At 44.6% G+C, this 23,516-nt stretch overlaps 1 protein-coding gene across 1 annotated transcript in view; it reads right to left on the reverse strand.

The window, feature by feature from the left end:
* Positions 1-18,886: 18,886 nt before the first annotated feature.
* LOC122939290 (neural-cadherin-like) overlaps positions 18,887-23,516 on the reverse strand; it is a 143,946-nt gene continuing 139,316 nt past the window's right edge. The window contains exon 34 of the mRNA XM_044295363.1: positions 18,887-19,306. Within this exon, the coding sequence (XP_044151298.1) occupies positions 18,887-19,306 (420 nt within the window). The remainder of the gene's footprint in view (positions 19,307-23,516) is intronic.

The raw sequence follows: 23,516 nt of genomic DNA on the forward strand, positions 1-23,516 counted from the left end.
GCATAAGTGTTCACACCCTTAAACTAATACTTTGTTGAAGCACCTTTTGATTTTATTACAGCACTCAGTCTTTTTGGGTATTGGTCTATCAGCATGGCACATTTTGACTTGGCAAGATTTGCCCACTCTTCTTTGCAAAAACACTCCAAATCTGTCAGATTGCGAGGGCATCCCCTGTGTACAGCCCTCTTCAGATCACCCCACAGATTTTCAATCGGATTCAGGTCTGGGGTCTGGCTGGGCCATTCCAAAACTTTAATCTTCTTCTGGTGAAGCCATTCCTTTGTTGATAAGGCTATACAGTACAGACCAAAAGTTTGGACACCCCTTCTCATTCAAAGAGTTTTCTTTATTTTCATGACTATGAAAATTGTAGATTCACACTGAAGGCATCAAAACTATGAATTAACACATGTGGAATTAAATACATAACAAAAAAGTGTGAAGCAACTGAAAATATGTCATATTCTAGGTTCTTCAAAGTAGCCACCTTTTGCTTTGATTACTGCTTTGCACACTCTTGGCATTCTCTTGATGAGCTTCAAGAGGTAGTCACCTGAAATGGTCTTCCAACAGTCTTGAAGGAGTTCCCAGAGATGCTTTGCACTTGTTGGTCCTTTTGCCTTCACTCTGCGGTCCAGCTCACCCCAAACCATCTCGATTGGGTTCAGGTCCGGTGACTGTGGAGGCCAGGTCATCTGGCGCAACACCCCATCACTCTCCTTCATAGTTAAATAGCCCTTACTTTCAAAGTTTTCCCAATTTTTCGGCTGACTGACTGACCTTAATTTCTTAAAGTAATGATGGCCACTTGTTTTTCTTTACTTAGCTGCTTTTTTCTTGTCATAATACAAATTCTAACAGTCTATTCAGTAGGACTATCAGCTGTGTATCCACCTGACTTCTCCTCAGCGCAACTGATGGTCCCATTTATAAGGCAAGAAATCCCACTTATTAACCTCCTCTGGACCGCGTAACGCACGGATGCGTCCTGGAGGCGGTCGATTCATTCCTCCTGGACGCATCCGTGCGTCATCTCGCGAGACACGAGATTTCGGTCTGAGCCGGCCCGCGCATGCGCATCGCGGGCCGGCAAAAGTTCAAGCACAATTTCGTCACCAGCCTGCCAGCCAATGATCGTTGCTGGCAGGCTGGCGATTTTTAAAAATCTCAAATCAGAAGCCATCTAACACATTATATTTGTAAATATAATGTGTTAAATGGCTTCCCTGCTCCTCTGCTGGTCCTTTTCATCAGTTGGTCTCAGCAGAGGAGCAGGCATCACAGTGAGTAGCACCAAACACCACACACTTAGCCCCAGATCACCCCCTGCACCCCAATTAACCCCTTGATCACCCCTTCTTGCCCCTGTCAATCACTAGTGAAAGGGAAAAAAGTGATAAGTGTAAACTGTCACTTTTTTTTTTCACTGGTATTGACTGTTAGGTTTTAGGGATAGTTTAGGCCCCTTGGTTAGGTAGTTTAGCGATCGTTTAGCGCCCAGCCCACCGCACCGCAGTCACTTATTCGCTTATATCAGCATTTGTACTTTTATAGTATCTGTAAGTGATCAAAACTGATCACAGTCAGATCTATAATATTATTAGTGTCACCTTAGTTCGCCCTCCACCCAAAACGCAGTGTTTGCCCGATCAGGCCTGATCGGTCGCCCACACGTGCGTTCACCCACGCCACGTGCACAATCACTTAACAAGCGCTGTGGCGATAAAAAAAATCAGTTTTGATATTTTTTTATCAACCACAGCGGCCTCCGGTACTTCGCTAGCCTCCCATTTGTAAGACAGGCTTGCTTTTTTTCTTGGGTAGTCTCAGGGAATACCCCTAAATTTAGTAGTCCAAATGTCAAACAGGGGGTATTCTTCTGAAGAGGCCTACAGGCTTCTGACCCAGTCGGATGAGGAATGGGAACCCTCATCTGATGAATCTAGCGGGTCAGAATATGCGCAGGATCCGCTTTAAGGGCAGCAGAGTGGGGCTGGCGCTGTCGGATTACGTGGTGAGGCATACACTAGCAGCGCAGCCCATCCTGGACCTAGAGGGGCAGTTGAAGTCGGTACGGTGGCACGTGCAGTAGTTACCCCGTCGCAGTCACCGCACAGACAGGCCCCTAGAATCCCTGAGGTGCTGGCAAACCCTGATTGGCAGTCCCCAACTTCAGCCGCACCTGTAGTTCCCCCTTTGACTGCCCAGTCTGGAGTTCGGGTTGAGACAGCTCAGATCGGTTCGGGGTCTAACCAAAAAGCATGAATTGCGGTCATATTGGTCCACGAACCCAATTCATCACATGCCCATGTTCTCTGCTGCTATGTCCAGGACACGATTGGAGACCATCCTGTGTTTCCTGCACTTTAGCGACAACACCACCTCCCGTCCCAGAGGCCACCCATCTTTTGACCGGCTCCACAAAATTCGGCCCCTCAGACCACTTCAACCAGAAATTTGCAGATTTGTATACCCCAGAGCAAAACATCTGCGTAGACGAGTCCCTAATACATTTTACCGGGCGCCTTGGCTTCAAACAATACATCCCAAGCAAGCGCGCCCGGTATGGGGTCAAATTGTATAAGCTCTGTGAAAGGGCCACAGGCTATACCCACAAATTTCGGATCTATGAGGGAAAAGATCAGACCCTGGAGCCGGTCGGTTGCCCTGACTACCTGGGGAGCAGTGGGAAGACAGTCTGGGACTTGGTGTCACCCTTATTTGGCAAGGGGTACCATCTTTATGTGGACAATTTCTACACAAGTGTGGCCCTCTTCAGGCATTTGTTTCTAGAACAGATTGGCTGCTGTGGCACCGTGCGAACTAGTCGCGCGGGCTTCCCCCAACGGCTCGTTACCACCCGTCTTGCAAGGGGGGAGAGGGCTGCCTTGTGTAACCAAGAAATGCTTGCGGTGAAATGGAGAGACAAGCGTGACGTTTACATGCTCTCCTCCATTCACGCAGACACGACAATCCAAATTGAGCGAGCAACCAGTGTCATTGAAAAGCCCCTCTCAGTCCACGACTATAACCTTCACATGGGAGGGGTGGACTTCAATGACCAGATGTTGGCTCCGTATTTAGTTTCCCGACGCAGGTATAAGAAGGTGTCTGTATATTTGATTCAATTGGCTGCATATAATAGTTTTGTTCTCTACAGTAAGGCTGGGAGAACAGGATTCTTCCTCAAATTTCAGGAAGAGATCATCGAGAACCTCCTGTATCCAGGAGGTTCCGTGGCCCCATCCACCAGTGTAGTTAGCCGTCTACACGAGCGACATTTCCCCAATGTCGTTCCTGGTACCTCAACCCAACCGTCACCCCGAAAAAGATGTCGTGTCTGTAGCAGGAGTGGAATAAGGCGTGACACCCGCTATTTCTGTCCTGACTGCCCTGACCACCCTGCCCTATGCTTAGGGGAGTGTTTCCGGAAGTACCACACACAGGTACACTTAGCATAGGGATCACATCTCACCAGGACTGGCACACAGGGCTATTAGGGCCCATTCACACACAGCTGCTGAAAACCTCTCCTTTCACCTGGGACAAAGTGCATAATGTACTTCGCCACATCTTTGGGCGATTTGCACTTTGCACATTGTCCCATGGGGAAGGAGAGGTTTGTCCTATAAAGGTAAAAAAAAAAAACACCAGTAAGCAAAAAAGTTAACGTTCAGTTCCAAAAGTTAAATAAAGTTTATATGTTCTGTTCAAAGGTTATTCTAAAGTTAATAAATTGATTGCGTTGCGGCCTGGTTTTTTATTTTTTGTTTTGTTTTTTTTAACCTTCCAGGTGGACCAACAGATCGACTAGCTGCAGCACTGATGTGCATTCTGACAGAAGCATTGCGCTGCTGTCAGATTACACACAAGTCAGTGTATGCGGCGCTGCAAGCCGAGATTTCTCCTCTGCAGTAAAAGATACGTTTGCCGAGGCATATGAGCTGAGGAGGCGGCGGTGTTCATATGCTTTGGCAAACACTTTGTATATATATATATATATATAAAAAAAAAAAAATCCCGGCAATGATTTATTCATCCACATCGATTGATGTGAATGGAGAAATCGGGTTTGCCAGGGCATACGAGCTAAGTGGGTATGGATGTTGGGCGGAGCTCCTATGTCCTGGCAGACACCTTTCCCCTCCTTTTTTTTTTTTTTGGGCAGAGATTTTTTCATCCACATTGATCGATGCGAATGAAGAGATCTGTGCCGTTAATTTTTTCTTTCAGCCCAGAGGCTGAATGGAAAAAAAAAAATCTCGTTACCCGTATGCTCAATATAAGGAGAATAGCAGAAACTCCTAATGCTGGCCATACATGTAATGATTGCGGAGACCCTCAAATGCCAGGGCAGTACAAACACCCCACAAATAACACCATTTTGGAAAGAAGACACCCCAAGGTATTCGCTGAGGGGCATATTGAGTCCATGAAAGATTGAAAACAAAAAAACTAAAATCAATTTCCGCTAACTTATGCCGAAATTTTTTTTTTCTATGAACTCGCCAGGAGTTCCTAGAATTTTTTATTTTTTTGTCACAGGTTAGCGGAAAATGATGATTTTTTTTTTTTTAAGTCTCATATTCCACTAACTTGTGACAAAAAATAAAAAATTCTAGGAACTCGTCATGCCCCTCACGGAATACCTTGGAGTGTCTTCTTTCCAAAATGGGGTCACTTGTGGGGTAGTTATACTGCCCTGGCATTTTAGGGGCCAAAATGCGTGCAAAGTAGTTTGCAATCAAAATCTGTAAAAAATAGCCTGTGAAATCCGAAAGGTGCTCTTTGGAATGTGTGCCCCTTTGCCCACCTAAGCTGCAAAAAAGTGTCACACATCTGGTATCGCCGTACTCAGGAGAAGTTGGGGAATGTGTTTTGGGGTGTCATTTTACATATACCCATGCTGGGTGAGAGAAATATCTCGGCAAAAGACAACTTTTCCCATTTTTTTATACAAAGTTGGCACTTGACCAAGATATTTACACCCCAAAACACATTCCCCAACTTCTCCTGAGTATGGCAATACCACATGTGTGACACTTTTTTGCAGCCTAGGTGGGCAAAGGAGCCTACTTTCCAAAGAGCACCTTTCGGATTTCACAGGCCATTTTTAACAGATTTTGATTTCAAACTACTTCTCACGCATTTGGGCCCCTAAAAAGCTAGGGCAGTATAACTACCCCACAAGTGACCCCATTTTGGAAAGAAGACACCCCAAGGTATTTCATGATGGGCATAGTGAGTTCATGGAAGTTTTTATTTTTTGTCACAAGTTAGTGGAATATGAGACTTTGTAAGGAAAAAAAATAATAAATCATCATTTTCCGCTAACTTGTGACAAAAAATAAAAAGTTCTATAAGCTCACTATGCCCATCAGCGAATACCTTAGGGTGTCTACTTTCCGAAATGGGGTCATTTGTGGGGTTTTTCTACTGTTTGGGCATTGTAGAACCTCAGGAAACATGACAGGTGCTCAGAAAGTCAGAGCTGCTTCAAAAAGCGGAAATTCACATTTTTGTACCATAGTTTGTAAATGCTATAACTTTTACCCAAACCATTTTTTTTTATCCAAACATTTTTTTTATCAAAGACATGTAGAACAATAAATTTAGCGAAAAATTTATATATGGATGTCGTTTTTTTTTGAAAAATTTTACAACTGAAAGTGAAAAATGTCATTTTTTTGCAAAAATTTAGTTAAATTTCGATTAATAACAAAAAAAGTTAAAATGTCAGCAGCAATAAAATACCACCAAATGAAAGCTCTATTAGTGAGAAGAAAAGGAGGTAAAATTCATTTGGGTGGTAAGTTGCATGACCGAGCAATAAACAGTGAAAGTAGTGTCGTGCAGAAGTGTAAAAAGTGGCCTGGTTATTAAGGGTGTTTTAGCTAGGAGGGCTGAGGTGGTTAAACCTGACAGGGCACACCTGTGAAGTGAAAACCATTTCAGGTGACTACCTCTTGAAGCTCATCAAGAGAATGCCAAGAGTGTGCAAAGCAGTAATAAAAGCAAAAGGTGGCTATTTTGAAGAACCTAGAATGACATATTTTCAGTTGTTTCACACTTTTTTGTTATGTATATAATTCCACATGTGTTAATTCATAGTTTTGATGCCTTCAGTGTGAATCTACAATTTTCATAGTCATGAAAATAAAGAAAACTCTTTGAATGAGAAGGTGTGTCCAAACTTTTGGTCTGTACTGTATGCTTTGGGTCGTTGTCATGCTGAAAGATAAAGTTCCTCTTCATGTCCAGCTTTCTAGCAGAAGCCTGAAGGTTTTGTGCCAATATTGACTGGTATTTGGAACTGTTCATAATTCCCTCTAGCTTAACTAAGGCCCCAGTTCCAGCTGAAGAAAAACAGCCCCTTGGCATGATGCTGCCACCACCATGCTTCACTGTGGGGATGGTGTTCTTTTGGTGATGTGCAGGTTTGTTTTTGCGCCAAACATACCTTTAGGAATTATGGCCAAAAAGTTCAACCTTGGTTTCAGCAGACCATAACACCTTTTCCCACATGCTTTTGGGAGACTTCAGATGTGTTTTTGCAAAATGTAGCCTGGTTTGGATGTTTTTCTTCGTAAGAAAAGGCTTTCGTCTTCCCACTCTACCCCATAGCCCAGACATATGAAGAATACGGGAGATTGTTGTCACATGTACCACACAGCCAGTACTTGCCAGATATTCCTGCAGCTCCTTTAATGTTGCTGTAGGCCTCTTGGTAGCCTCCCAGACCAGTTTTCTTCTCGTCTTTTCATTAATTTTGGAGGGACGTCCAGTTCTTGGTAATGTCACTGTTGTGCCATATTTTCTCCACTTGATGATGACTGTGTTCCATGGTATATCTAATGCCTTGGAAATACTTTTGTACCCTTCTCCTGACTGATGCCTTTTAACAATGAGATCTCATGCTTTGGAAGCTCTCTGCGGACCATGGCTTTTGCTGTCGGATGCGACTAAGAAAATTTCAGGAAAGACCAACTAGAGCAGCTGAACTTTATTTGGGGTTAATTAGAGGCACTTTAAATGATGGCAGGTGTATGCTGACTCCTATTTAACAGGATTTTGAATGTGATTGCTTAATTCTGAACACAGCTACATCCCCAGCTATAAGAGGGTGTGCACACTTATGCAACCACATTATTTTTTATTTATTTTTTTGTTTTCTTCCCTCCACCTAAAATATTTCAGTTTGTTTTTCAATTGAGTGGTACAGTTTATAGGTCACGTTAAAGGTGGAAAAAGTTCTGAAATTATTTATCTTTGTCTCATTTTTTTACATCACAGAAACCTGACAGGGGTGTGTAGACTTTTTATATCCACTGTAGGTCTTTCAAAGGCCCAGGTAACAGGACCCACATATGACCATATGTTTGGCCCACATCCAATCCGCATTTTTTGCGGATCAGATGCGGACCCATTCAATTTAACGGTACCGCGAAAGGCGCCGACAGCATAGCTGTCCACATCCGCACATCCGTTCTGCAGCCGTGCAACAAAAGATAGAAAATGTTCTACTCTTGTGCATTTTGCAGAAGGATAGGACATTACTATTGAAGTGAAAAAGAAAATGTTGGCACGCACTCCGCCAGGATCTGCGATTTGCAGTTCGCAAAACACATACGGTCGTGTGCATGAGGCCTTGGAGCACCAATATATACCTCCTGTGCTGCTTACTCCTAGGGTAAATATACCACAGGTTAAAAAAGTAGGCCCTGAACTACCAAATATAATACCCAGAGGCATCATTTGAAGCTCCTGATCCCTCACACACCATGTGCCATTTATAATACTGATTTCTATTGGGGTAGTTGAGGGGTCTTTGGGAACCCCCTAGACCCCCAGGTATATTAGATGTTATATCTAACCACTGTAGACCAACATGGATCTTGCCATTAACCCCTTCACCACCTTAGACTAAAGGATATTAGACATTATCCCCTAATCCACTCGGGATGTTATCAGGAATACCGTCCTTACTATTGTCGTCCATCCATCCTGTTATGCCCCTGCTATCCAGAAAGCTAATTGGCTGTTGTTAGACACAGAAGTTAACCCGAGCTTAATCTTCGACGTCAGTGCAGAGGGAAATGAAAATATTCCATTGTATTACCAGGCGACGAGCCAACAGCTTGTGACATCTGGGTCACGCGTTGCCATTTGTTTACTTTTTCAAATAGAGTTCAATACTTAAAGGGGGTGGAGCCAGCCACCACCTAGTTTCCTACAAGGACTGAACCAGGATTATTAAAGGGGTTGTCCTCACTTTTGCAAATAGAATTTATAATGTAGAGAAAGTTAATACAAGCCATTTACTAATGTATTGTGATTGTCCTTTTACCTCCAATGCTGGCTGGATTCATTTTTCCATCTTATTATACACTCATGGTTTCCATGGTTACGACCACCCTGGACTCCAGCAGCAGTGGTCATGCTTGCACACTATAGGAAACCGTGCTAGCCTGTGCGCACTCTTGTGGTCCTGGCCACCGGTAAGGCCGGTGTTTTTTCCTATAGTGTGCAAACACGTCCACCGCTACTGTATTGCAGGGTGGTCATAACCATGTAAACAAGAAAAGTATAATTCAATGGAAAAATTATTCAAGCCAGCAAAGGCGGCATTATGGACAATCACAATACTTTCGTAAGTGCCTTGTATTCATTTTCTCTACATGATAAATGCTATTTGCTGAAGCGAGACAACTCCTTTAACTATGGCTGCGCCATGCATACGTTAATAAGACATTTCAGATGAGTGATACACATGCAACTACCGCACTGTAATCAGCTGTCCCTGCAGGGGACTGTGTAGTAAATACATTATACATAATCCCTTACATCCTGGCCCTCGGCACCAGTGAATGTGGCTTCTATGATCACTGGACCTGAGAGTGGGAATGCAACATACGGGAAGGTGTCTCTTAGACCTCATGCATATGGCCAGTCTACAGTCTCTGCACGCCACGTGTCGCCATATGATACTTGTTTTGGAGGTATAGTATGGCCTCAGACTTTTATACGTACAGTATTAGTTTCATACAACGCAGTGGTCAACATGAGCTGTAATGTGGTGGTATGTGCAGAAAGCCCCTGAGGAGCCGGAGCAAAGGATAGTAGTGGTAGTATCTCTGGCTGTTACAATCAATCACAGTGGCTTTCCTTATACTATTGCTTTCCAGGGCCGTGCAGTGAAATGAGGGGGCACTCTTTCCTCCCGCCATGCACACCTTCCTGATGGTAGTTGGGGTGCCTGTGATGTTAAGTCTCTGTATGAGTGCAATGGCCAGCGTATGGTGTAGGAGTCAGGAAACCAGGCCAGTGGTAGAAGAATAAATGTCTATCTTCACTCAAGTGCAAAATAGGAACTGTAGTACATCCAAATATAGCAACACACAGTCCAATTATTCCCATATAGCATTGTATGAATTTAGGCAAGGATGAGAGGTATGTGTCACGGCTGCGGATGGGGAAACCCTCAGCCGTGCGGTATCAGCAGATGGAGTCGCTGCAAGGCCAGGACAGCAGAATTAGGGAGCAGGTCACCTCCTAAAGCTTCCCTGATCTGACCCTAACTCCTAGCGGCATGAGCCGACCTTGAAGGTAGGAGGACTCATGCTCCGGAACCTCGGGTCCCTACTAACCCTCCGCAGGTCCCTAAGCTAGGAGCTGGGTAGACTACCTGTTCCTCCTAGACACAGAGAAACAGGAGTCTAAAGTGGCCAATCTACATAGAAAAGGGAAACATAAACAGACATATTGCATTGACAGGTAAGTGAGACTAGTACCACACTTACCTGCCACAGACACAACCTGGAACCCACGTGCAAGTGCTGTTATCCACAACCAAGAACACAGCACACAACAGACATCACACGGGAACCCAGTAAACCATATGCTGCAATAACACATAAACCATAAACTAACACCAGACACAAAGTTTATGACCACCAGGGTGGCCCCCACTGGCAGATGGTAAAGTAACCAGGAGGATGCCTCCAGCAAGCATGGCTGAAGCACCCTCTCTGACTACTGCCTTCCACTGAGGCTATATAGGGCCAAGTGTCAGACACACCCAGTGCACACACACACTAGGAAGGAAGTTAACCCTTCCAACACCAGGGAAGGGAAAACATCAACTTAAAGGGGAAGTGCACACAACACATATAACACCCCGTGCACACTGATAAAAGGCACACCTATAAGGAGAGGTTGCCAGGTGCAACCGCATGCCTACTGCAGCAAGCTGCCTAACACCGCTCAGGCTGCACTGCTGCCACATACCCAATGTTGCCAGTGGCAACCACAGGTGAGGCAACATACAATAGCCCTCACCTGTGATTGACAACAACACCAAGACCGCAGGCAACTGCATGCGGCCACAAGAGTCACGACCATGACCAAGGGTCGTGACACTATGGCACTCTTTCCTTTCTATTTTGCCAAAGTGCCTCTCAGTAGAAACTATGGCTGGCAACAATACCTTGGCAATTTTGACTGTAGTGTCCACCGAGGTATACAGGGTTTTAAAGTCATGTCTGGCCAGGATGTGTCCAGGTTTGAAGGTTATTTTAACAATGTCCCTCACTGCAGCAAAGTTTGAATGGCTGTAGTCACAGTTTACCTTACTGACTCCTATGCTTGCCCATGTAGATTCTAATTTCACCTCTTTCTCTCCTCTTTCTGTAGATCTGTCTCTGTCACGGGTAATGGGGAGGGTATAACACACAGAAGGAATAGACCGGAGTCTAGGTTTTAAAGCTAAGGGAGAGGGATTGTGACCTCCTAGGAATCCCTAGACCTCTCCCTGACTGCTGCCAGTATGAGTAGACCCTGAAGGTGGAAATACTCATACACCGGAACCTTAGTCCTAAAGACCCTGGAAGGCAGTAGGAGTGGTGGCAGCTAATGAGACTACTGGTTCCTCCCCAGATGAAGGAACCAGCATCTCCCTGAGGCCTAGACAACAACACACACAAGCGAACAACAAAATGCACTTAGCTTCAAGAAGAATTCAGGAGCAGGATATCCAAAAGAACAACACTCTAGCTCAACCAACTCCAGCAGGAAATATCAACCGCATGGTAAGCAGTGAGAGTCAGGATTAAATAGAGCCTCAGTAATGACTACAAGCTGCACCTGCCAAGAGTTGTGGTCATGACCGAACAACAACACTGCAAGGAGAAAACAGAGAGACTGTCAGATAACCTCACGTGACAGTCTCTCCGATCTTCTCACCTCTGTCATTGGAGGGACCGTGACAGTCTCAGTAGCTTTCGTGGGCCTGAGAAGGGAGAACACATGGACTATGCCTCCTCTATCTCTGAACTCTCTTTCTCCAGCTAGAGGTGGAGCCATCTCCAGCTAGAGGTGGAGCCAGCCACCACCTAATTTCCTACAAGGGCTAAACCAGGATTGTTAACTCTGGCTGTGCCTTCCATATATGTCTATGCTGGATACACATAACATGACAAAGCATGGCATAACATTAAAGAACAAACCATTTGCAGATACCCCATGCTCTGGGATACTGCATATATATGAGCACTGTAGCAGAGTTTCTTATTAGTATTGGACCCCAGCGATTTCCTCCACAGTATGGGGAGCAGTGATCACTAATGCCATCACTCCTCCCCATACTGAAAGCAGATCGTGATTACACTTTTCAAGGGTCCTGACATTACCATATAAATAGCTGGCAGGGTAGGGCATACTAATGACATGTGATATTGCTTATTATTTTTTCTACGCGCTGCTCCGTTTCCCCACTGTGCCCCCCATTCTGGTTTCCCGCCCTGTATGTAGATCCATACCATAAGTAGGGGGAGGAGGAGACGACTGTTTCTATAGAGGCATCTCCTTCTCCCTGGATGTGAGCCGGTCAATCACAGCAGAGAGCGTCACACCCAGGGAGAAGGAGACGCCCCTTGAGAAAAGCTGCCGACCCCTTCTCCCTGTACCAATAGTATGGATTTACATACAGGGCGGGAAACCAGAACAGGGGGAACAGCGGAGGAACGGAGCAGCGCATAAAAAAAATAAGCAATATCACATGTCATCAGTATGCCCTACCCTGCCAGCTACTTAAATGGTAATGTCAGGACCAGTGAAAGGTGGTCCTCTTTAAGCATGCTTAAAAATCCAGATTTCCCAATGAACGATTGCTTGCTCGTTCATCTGGTAATCGGCGGCAGTATTGCACTGCTACATCCCCACTAATGAGCATTCCTACAAACACTTATCCATCATAGTAACATAGTATATAAGGCGGAAAAAGGACATCTGTCCGTCCAGTTCAGCCTGTCATCCTGCAAGTTGATCCAGAGAAAGTAAAAAAATAAACTGTGAGGTAGAAGCCAATTTTCCTCACTTTAGGGAAAAAAAATCCTTCCCGACTCCATTCAGGCAATCAGATAACTCCCTGGATCAACGACCCCTCTCTAGTAGCTATAGCCTGTAATATTATTACACTTCAGAAATACATCCAGGCCCCTCTTGAATTCCTTTATTGTACTCACCATCACCACCTCCTCAGGCAGAGAGTTCCATAGTCTCACTGCTCTTACCGTAAAGAATCCTCTTCTATGTTTGTGTACAAACCTTCTTTCCTCCAGACGCAGAGGATGTCCCCTCGTCACAGTCACCGTCCTGGGAATACATAGATGATGGGATAGATCTCTGTACTGACCCCTGATATATTTATACATAGAAATTAGATCTCCCCTCAGTCGTCTTTTTTCTAAAGTGAATAGCCCTAATTTTGATAATCTTTCAGGGTACTGTAGTCCACCCATTCCAGCTATTACTTTAGTTGCCCTCCTCTGAACCCTCTCCAGCTCTGCTATGTCTGCCTTGTTCATGTAATGACCCAGAGTGCCATTACCACCTCCTTTTGTACCCCCACTATCTTTATTGGTGTGATCCTGTGTCATCTCTTATATTTATTGCCATTTCCTGTAATGTGTGTATGCATTTCCTTATCAACTACTGTTTTACATGTAATGTGCCTGGCTCGCCAGCAGGTGGCAGCAAATCTGTGCAGAGATAGTTTCTCTGGAGAGGAACCTTCTAGTTCCATTCCAGCCCTCTTTAGAGAGGGAGGAGTTAGAGTAAGTCAGTCTAGCCTACCCCCTCCTAGGGAAAGGTTGTGTGTTGGCTAGCAGAGCACTGCCTGCTCTGCTAGGCCCACAGGCCCAGCCTGTGAAGTCCTACATGGTTGCATGTCCCCTCCTGGGCTTGCATTGCCTCTTAAGCTAACAGCTTGATGCCAGGAAGAACGTCCTAGGATTAAAGATAAAGTAAAAGATATACTACAGAAAGCTAAGTTCCAGCAGAAGAGAGTTTCCTATTTAACCCAGCCAAGCATAGCAGTGCTGAAAAAAGCTACCGCATAGCAGCGCTGAGATTGTTGCAGAAGTGTTTGCCTGCCAGATAAGCCAATACCCGGTGATGACCAAGATAAAGTTTGGAAACTGGATTACCATTTATGTCAAGTAAAGCTGTGTTCAACGTTACTACAAAGTCCGGACTCCGTTTATTCTACTTATTCATCACCCAAGTTCAATGACCCCTTTTTGCACTTGCTTCTGACTACACCACATCTGGAAAACAAGGATATCCAGGTAGGAGCACTGTGACACATGCCTATAACATCTACAGAGACACTGTAGGCTGCTCTACACCCCTCTGGCATTCCTACCCTGGGTTCCACCAATACCATCTACAAAGGGGACTACAAGTCCTTGTTGCTTAATTGCAACTGGCGTCACGACTACTTGCTTTAACAGAGGGACATCTAATCGTAGATACCTCTTGAGGGGCAAGGGATCCCCCAGACGCTGGCAGTGGGCCACTGCATTCACAGGAGCCCAGAACTGTACACAGTACTCCATGTGTGGTCTGACTAGTGATTTGTAAAGTGGTAGGACTTTGTTCTCATCACGGACATCTATGCCCCTTTTGATGCAACCCATTATCTTATTGGCCTTGGCAGCAGCTAATACCCAAAGGCCAGGGTTATACAGCCCTTATTGACCACCAATATACCTTTTTACAGCGGGCACCAAAAGGCCTTAGGCTGGGCTGCTGCATTTTTATGTCGGCCCAGTCTAAGCGCTGCACGGGGGCACAACTGTAGCATAACAGTCTCAATCCTACTTTTACAGCCTGAACTGGCAAGAGCGCTGATCTGGGCTGTCTATACTCTTACATGCCGCGGGCAATAGCGCCTGTGGCATTTAGGCAGTTACAGGGGGAGAGGACTTCCTCTGTCTCCCATCAGCACCCCACAAATGAGTTTGCGGGATGCCAATGTCAGTGCGGGCAGGCCAGGGCCTAGTTTTCCAGCAGTGTTTCCCTCTCTGGTGCAGCCTGCTGGTGAATGTCAGTATAGCACTGACAATAAAATAAATTGCACTACAGGAATTGTGCAAAACATACCAATAATAAGTCTTAAAAAATAGAGTTTATTTATAACAAATGTTAAAAGTAATATTCACAGTACATAATTGTAAATTGGTGGGGACAAACACACAGTTACACACCACCTCAAATACGGACTCTCCAACTATGACCAAATGCAACAGTAATAGCGACCTCAAAAGATGTTAGTAACAAATCCCAATACAGGGTATGGCTTCCTGAGGAAGCGATCACACGCGAAACGTGCGTCGAGGAGCGTCATCACCCTCTTATTACCTCTCTTCACATCGGTATGTTGCCATTTATGTCACATTAGTAGTTAGTGAGTATACATGTTTGCAACTTTGCTGCTCTTTATATGCATTGGTCACTTTTTGGCACATCCTCATAATCATATGCACTTTATACAGACTCAACCGCCATACCCTGTATTGGGATTTGTTACTAACATCTTTTGAGGTCGCTATTACTGTTGCATTTTGTCATAGTTGGAGAGTTCGTATTTTATATTACTTTTAACATTTGTTATAAATAAACTTTATATTTTATGACTTATTATTGGTATGCTTTGCACTCGTTTCTGTGGTTTATCGAAGTATTTGGAGTGTGCCGTTTATTTGAGACCGCATGGTGATTTAACTACAGGAATTGTGCAAAATATTTTAAAAGTGATCAAAAGATACATCCAAGTTAAAGAAAAAAAAATACTTTTTTTTCAAAAATCTCCACATATTTGGTATTGCCACGTCCGTAACGACCCACACTACACAATTATCATGTCGTTTATCCTGTACAGTGAACACCGTAAAAAAGCAACACAAATGCCAGAATTGCTGCTTTTTGCTTTTTCACCACCAACAAAACGGAATAAAAAGCGATCAAAACTTATTATGTAACCCAATACTAATGAAGACTGCAAGTCGTCCTGCAAAAATCAAGCCCTCACAGAGCTCCGTAGAAAGAAATCTAAAAAAGTTATGAGTCTTTGGATGCGGGGGTTTTATTGTGCAAAAGTAGTAAAAAGAAAAATATAAACGATGTATTTGGTGTCACTGTAATTGTACTGACCCAGAGAATTAGTTTCTAGTGTTATTTATGCCGAAAAAGGAACGTCTCAAAATATATAACCTGAAAACTCAGTGGCAGTATTGGTGTTTTTTTCCCAACCTGCTCACATAAAGAGTTAATAAAAGTTAATCAGTAAACTATGTCTACCTCAAAATGGCACCATTAAAAACTACAACTTGTCCCGCAAAAAACAAGCCCTTATATGGCTACAATGACGGAAAACTTACAAGGAATAGAATATAGTGTTCTTGCCTTAGTGTAGTAAAATCATGATGTCCCAGCATATGCTGCCCTCTGGTGTTCAAATTAATAATTGCACCAAATAGATTTCATAACAAGTTGTGGATTATTATGTTAATGAAAAGGGGCATTTTTGAGCACCTCAAAATCATACTGCTTAGGAAAAGGAATTTTTTTTTATTGGGGAGTCAACTGTGTCAATTTCATTTTTACCCTCATAATTCAAGAAAGCTGACATGTGACTTGAAGATCCTCGATGACAATGCAAAATCTGTAGCCGCCCTAACATCAGGGTCTTCTTTTGTGGCAGAGAGGTTTTTGGGCCCCCTCAGACTACTGGGCCCAGTAGTGACTGCAACCTCTGCACCCCCTATAGTTACACCCCTGCAAGAAGAGGAGTAGCTTAAACGGCATCTGTCAGCAGATTTGCACCTACTGTATGACACTGTCTGACCTGTTACATGTGCGCTTGGCAGCTGAAGGCATCTGTGTTGGACCCATGTTCATATGTGCCCGCATTGCTGAGAAAAATGATATATACAAATGAGCCTCAAGGAGCAACGGGGGCGTTATTATTACACCTAGAGGCTCTGCCCTCTCTGAAACTGCCGCACCCTCTCCAATTTGACAGGACCAGGCAGGTGTGATTACATTTACACTGCCTGGTCCTGTCTATCATAGTTCAGAGGGCAGAGCCTCTAGGTGTAATGGTAACGCCCTTGTTGCTCCTAGAGGCTCATTTGTATATATTAAAACATCATTTTGTGTCACGTCACACAAAATAGGTCAAAGAACTAGACCTTCTAGAAGAGTATGCCGGTCAGTACCTACACAGTGTCAGAGCATATCAGCTACTTAGGTTGGGCCTTCATCCTGTAGAAGTGTAACTCTGGGAATACCTGCCCCCAAAGATGCACTTACCTGAATGGGTGAGATGTCTGTTCTGGTTGGGACAACATGATAACTGAGCAGCGCTGTCATGATTCACTGTGTACAAGAAATACTGAAGGTTATTTGCAACGCAATCTGCGACTTTTCCCCGGTTACGCCAGGGTAAAAAAAAACTGGTCTAAATTTAGGCTAGCAAGGAGGCTGGCTTACATTTAGACCGGCTGTGGATGCGTTAAAGTCATGTAGAGGCCGGAGCCTCCTAATAACTTCGGCCCATCCACCGCCAGCACAGGGGTTATTAAGACCAGCACCTAAAACTCCGGTGTTAATAAATGACCCCCTAAGTTTTAATTTTTAGTTGCTGCTATGACCCAACCCACAGGGCATACATCCCATGTAGGCAGCTGCTATGACATCGGAGCCAAATCAAGTTACAGTAGCTTCCTTCTCTTATTCTGAGCAAGGTGGACCTGCAGAAGACTTCAGGAGGTTCGGGCTTTTTAATATTGCTGTAGGTCATCAATATCAGATCAGTGGGAGTTCGACACCCACACCGATCAGCTGTCTGGGAAGACGGCGCGCGCAGTGTGCACGTGCCGTCTCCCTTCCTGCTGTGCTGCTGCTGTCCGACAGACATATAGCAGCAGACAAGAAGACAGAAGGGAGACGACACTGCATGCGCTGTCTCCTCAAACAGCTGATCGCCGGGTGTCGGACCCCCGCCGATCTGATATTGATGACCTATCTTGAGGATAGGCCATCAATATTTAAAAGCCCGGACAACTCCTTTTCACTTGTTCACAGGGCCCACGACGTTGGCTTTGACTGCACTTGATGGCACATGTGGCTGGCACTGCATTCGGGAGATTTCTGGGCTTTTTATTTTAAAGGCAAAAAAATAAAAGAAAAAAATAAAGAAAAATTTGCCCCATCGTACTGCAGAATGCATGTGTCTGTTTCCATGTCTCTATTTTCCAGAATGGACATTGACAGCGTCATCACGTGTGACCCATCTGAAGCCACCATAACAAAAAGTAGAAGAAAAAAGAAAGAAAGGCGGCACTCACCGAATCTTCATCGAGTCGTAGCTCTATTCGGGTTAAGACATAGTGGGTGCGGGTCACAATTTGCAGAGGAAAAAGGCAACAGCCGTTTTGTGCAACAATTGGCTTGACAAAGCGCAATTGTTGCGCGAAACGGCTGTTGCCTTTTTCCTCTGCAAATTGTGACCCGCACCCACTGTGGTTTAACCCGAATAAAGCTAGGACTTGATGAAGATTCGGTATCTGCCGCCTTTCTTTCTTTTTTCTTCTACTTTTTATGATGCCATTGATCTTTCGTTTTGGCTGAGCACCACTCAATTATTTGCATGGTTGCTGAGAGAACGTTACTTGCACCGTACCGCATGCAGTAGTGTCGGCTGTGTTTTCTCCTTTTTATTGTGAAGCCACCATAATGTGGTCATGTTGACCACCACAGTTGTAGATGAAAAGTGTAGGATAAGTGATTATCAAGAGAAAAGGTGGACTACACTCTACTTCAGGGAAAGTGGGATTTTAAAATCTTATGTCAGCCATACTCGGCCAGACATGGGTCAATAAAGACTAGCTGTAGAAGTGTAGCCTATCCTCTACTTTCTTCATCAAAGAGATTGCCCAGTTTAGAAAACCTCTTCTCATATACCCTATTAGAGAATACAAAATTAATAGAGTGGGGTCCTTTTCAGGATCCCTATTCCTTGGCCAGAGTGGAGAGAAGCCACGAAGGGTTTCTCTTGGTCTGGAGGATCTGTCCTGTACTACACAGACAACCCATTCATTTGAATGGGCACTGTGTAATGCTTAATATCCCGTGCAGTGGCGCTGCACAAATGGAACACTTGACTGGTTTTACCACTGAGAACAGCTGATCATTGGCGGCCTCATCAGGGGACCCTTCTAAAGACCCTTTCACATAGGCCATAAATCTCAGGAATTATCGGGAACCAGCGTTCCTAGGAGCACTGGTTCAAGATAATTGCCATGTGAAAATTTGCCAAAACTGGGGTCCGATAATATGGACAGTGGATAAATAATATTTGTGGGATAGCCCCTTTAATTACTATATGATGTCTTCCACCTATGAACACAATATAATAACGTCACAGATGGTCCAGGTCTTAGTTCCTCTACTACATTTATTGTATGTTCCATATGAAAAAAAAACCACGATGTTATCAATGAATGAAGCTTGAGGCTCTACAAAATAAGTCTACATCTAGCTAAACATGAATCTTTGACGGATCGTAAAGATCACCAAGTCTGTCAAACTTTGGTCCCCATTCACTGAGATAACCAAAACTCAAGTCTTCATCGGTACTAGAAGAATCTAATGAACTCAGGCTCCCAAATCTTGAGTTATTTCCTTCTGCACAGTACATATGGAGAGTATCAGGAGGGTGGCACGTCCAGTCATTGTCTGCCGCCCAAACAATATGAGCCACGTGCTCGTGGAGGTCAGTGACACTGCTGTCACTACTGGGTGTCTCTTCAGAAAGGAAGGGTCTTCGTGGTTTATCAGCATTGAGGAGATGGTCTGGCTCATGATAAAGCTTTGCTGTTCTTTGTTCACTTAAGGTAGAACAGAGCACATGGGCATTTGCTTGTGTTGGCTTTTTTAGTTTCTGGAGGTCATAGCCGTTCTGAAAAGAGAAACCGCTCAGTTATATCATACATATTGCAGTTTGTAAAAGAATGTGTACATTTAGTAGACTGCCTTAAAGAGGACCTTTCATCATTACTGACAGGCCTATTTTAATAACTTTATGCATTCACCATGTAAAATAACAATTCTAGAACATCTATTCTTATGGCTGTATGTTGTGCTATTCCTTTATTATTTCTACTAGAAGTTATGGCTGAATTGCTAGCAGTCTGCAGTAAGGGTACAGGGGGAGGTGACCAGTTGGGGGCGTGTACCTGCACAGTCTCACTTTATCCAGTCAGTGCTGCCATTTTCAGACTAGAGGTACACCCCCCCCCAACTGGTCACCTCCCCTCTGTACCTTTACTGCAGACTGCTCGCAATTCATTCCTAACTTCTAGTAGAAATAATAAAGGAACAGCACAACATACAGACATAAGAAGTGATGCTCCAGAATTGTTATTACATGGAGAATGCATGGAGATATTAAAACAGAAAAGTCAGGAGCGGTGACAGGTCCTCTTTAATGTCAGACTGGGGTGACTGAGGTCCACCAGTAAAATGCATTCTGTGGGCCCACTGTAAAACTACATGCAAATATTAAATGCACACGCAGAGGAGGCAGAAACAAGAGACTAACAGTTCAGGGACAAGAAGTGTATATTTTTAATCAGAAGTATCAGCCCTGCCAGGCATCACTGCTGGTTTAGTAGGGTCGATACTGCTGACAGATGTCCTTTAAAGGGGTTTTCTGAGAGCTTTTTTTACTGATGAACTGTCCTCTGACCTATCCAGAGTATAGGTCAGCAGTATCTGATTGGTGGGGATCCAACACCTGGAACCCTTGCAGATCAGCTGTTTGTGCCACGGCCATTTTCAGCTTTGCCTAAGCCAGTGGCATCACCTTCATCGGTCACATGGCCTAGGCGCAGCTCAGCCCTATTGAACTGAATGGGGTTGAGCTGCGATTCCAAGCACAGTCGCTATACAATGTATGGTGCTGCTGTGCATGGGGAGCTGGTCAGTGGGGGTCCTGGGTGTCAGACCCCTTCCGATCCGATACTGAAAAACTATCCAGAGGATAGGTCATCAATTCAAAAAACTCTCGGAAAACCCCTATAAGTGGGTCTATTATGTTAAAGCCACATAGTCAGGTTAATGCATTCAGTTTTGAAAACCAAAATCTAGTTCTTGTAGTTGTATCTGTTCTTTATACGTTTTCTGTCTTTATGATCCATTCCTAGTTTTGGCTTCCAAAACTGCAAGTAGAAACCTGACCGCGTGGCGGTACCTTTATGCTGCCATAGAGCTTTCTGTACATCATACATGGAGGTGTGTGCTTTCCTGATTATTTTATGATATAAGATCCTTATACAGTGGCTCCTGCCCATCGCTGCCTTGCTGTGTCTATTAGGAACATTACTCATTGAACTACTACTACTACTTCTCCCATTTTTGCCTTCACTACCACTCCCCTAATCTTCTTGCTCTGTGTGCCTGCCTTCTCTCTCCTTGCCTGCGCAGTTAGGTTCCTAGCTTGCTTAAAGGGGTTGTCTCACTTCAGCAAATAGTATGCAAAGGGAGTTAATACAGGCCACTTACTAATGTATTGTGATTCTCCATATTGCCTCCATTGCTTGCTGGATTTATTTTTTCACCACTTTATAAACTGCTCATTTCCATGGTTATGACCACCCTGCAATCCAGCAGTGGTGGTCGTGCTTGCGCACTATAGGAAAAAGCACCAGCCTATGTGCGCTTCCATGCTCCTGGCCACCAGAGAGGCGGTTTTTTTTTCTATAGTGTGCAAGCACGACCACCACTGCTGGATTGCAGGGTGGTCATAACCATGGAAATTAGCAGTTTATAATGTGGTGAAAAAATAAATCCAGCAAGCAATGGAGGCAATATGGAGAATGACAATACACTGTACATTAGTAAGTGCCCTGTATTACAGGGGTTGTCCGGGTTCAGATATTTTTACCCAGGCAGCCCCTTTGATGTTAGCATCGGAGCATGCGCTCCCTTTCCCTGCGCTGCATCGCGCAGGGCAAGGGCTTTTTTATTTACAATAATACACTGCTGTGCGGAGGCTTCCACCCAGCAGTGTATTCGGTGATGTCACCGGCTCTGATGAGTCAGCTTTAGCGCTGCCCTAGCCGTTTTACAGGCTATGGCAGCGCTAAAGCCCACCCATCAATACCAGTGACATCGCTGGGATCACTGCTGGGCGGAAGCCTCCGCCAGGCAGCCCTAAGGAGAGCCCGGTTCGTCACCGGAACTCCTGAAAATGCCTTTGCCCTGCACGATGCAGCGCAGGGCAAAGAAGAGCTTTGGAGCATGAAATGCTCCGATACTCTTGTCAGCTCTGAACCCGGACAACCCCTTTAACTTCCCACATGATAAATTCTATTTGCTGAAGTTAGAGATCCCCTGTAATCCCTGCTAAGGTGTTTATCCCTGTTGTCTCCCCGTGTACCGACCTGTGCAACGTTGTGATTCTCTGCTGTCAGCCCTGACCTTGGAGTCGTGTCACGGATTCGCACGAACGCGGCCTGCCCTGACTTTGGCCTTTTTCTGACTACAAGTATTGCCTTATCCCTTGATGCTTTATCCCGGTGTTTCTGATCCCTGTGGGTCAGCTGCCAACTACTCTGGGACTTCTCCAAGAGGTAGCGGCCTGGTGGTTCCCCTGCAGCAAAGAATGGGACGAAATAAGTGAATGGGACGGCTTAGGTGTAATTACACCGGCTCATCACTGCGGTTGCGACAGCGATCAGGTAAACAATGAAGAGAAGGCATTGCTTGCACGGAGCCTAGCCTTCTCTTAAAACACCCGATCGGCGGGGGTGCCGGGGATCGGACCCCCACTGATCTGATATTGATGACCTATCCTCATGTCATCCCATGAGCAAGCCCCGTTATCATGAAATACAATGGGTCTACGCCAGTCTCTGCTAGCAGTTATTTATCATGTCCCCTGAGTTAGCTCCACACACGCTTGCACGCACGCTTATATTCATAGCTGCTGTGTGCTCACCTGCTCGCTAGATCATGTCACTCAGGACTGGCTCACAGTCAAGCGACGGAGTCACAGCAAAAGCATGAAAAATGGCTGCCTGCAGAGAGCGGCAAGCTTGAATTTTCAGCAGGGTTTTTAGGAAAAGTGCTCCCCTGAAATATAAAATAAAGCCATTTTGAGATAGAATATAATGTAGATGTCTAGTGGAATATAAAAAGAGTGCAAAATTGAGGCGGCTCACCTGTATAAGGTGCTCAGTGTCTAACTGACTCACCCTATCAGAAAAAACGTAATATTAATAAATGTATAGACAGGCACTCTATTACTGGAAACACTCGGAGAGGTAGTGTCGGATGACGAGAACCTTCAATATATAAAATATAGTAGCAAAGACAAAAAATGAAAGAGTCAGTTTCAGACTCTGAAACGCGTCTGGTGAACTATCAATGTACCCACGTGTTCTAATGTGGAAGGAATATGGTTTAAATTACCCAGTCTGAAGAACTTTACCTGCCGGCACTTGCTTTTACTGGTCCACACAGCCCGCCAGCTGGCACGCGAGCACTCTACCATCACGTGGGACGCCAACTCTGCTACCACCACGTGAGACGCCAACAGCGAGGCTCGGACTTACAGAGACAGCAGGCTGTTAGAACGGCGGGACAGGTAATCGCGGTCAGGATACAAAATGCCACGTGGGATGCCACTGTAGGCATATATCAGTACCTGACTGCCAATTTAACCCTTAAATGAACTGGGTATATTTAAATTTTGCACTTGGATGAACTGGGCCTATGGTCAACGGTCTCTGGAATAACGCAGTGCGATTCATTCTATGAGACACACACATACTATAGTGTGAACTGCGCTGTTATCGGAAGATAGGCTAACAGGAGATTATCCGATCCATTACATCCCTATTCTGGATATTTATGAACTACCAGGAGTGATTGGCTCCGCCACACTATGGTATTAAGTGTTGCCAAACTAAAAGGAGCAACTTAGCAAACTACATTGCTGCAACATAGTTTTATAAATACCATCTGTAATTGCGACTGCAATTAGGTGGATGTACCGTATTCTCCTATCAACAGAGGTTGGATCCTTCATATGCGTTTTTGTATACTTTACACCAAAAATGTGATATGATCATTGATTATTTTTATCCTATGTGGCTATTTACAGA

Source organism: Bufo gargarizans, chromosome 5 (assembly GCF_014858855.1).
Source record: "Bufo gargarizans isolate SCDJY-AF-19 chromosome 5, ASM1485885v1, whole genome shotgun sequence".
Taxonomy (NCBI): domain Eukaryota; kingdom Metazoa; phylum Chordata; class Amphibia; order Anura; family Bufonidae; genus Bufo; species Bufo gargarizans.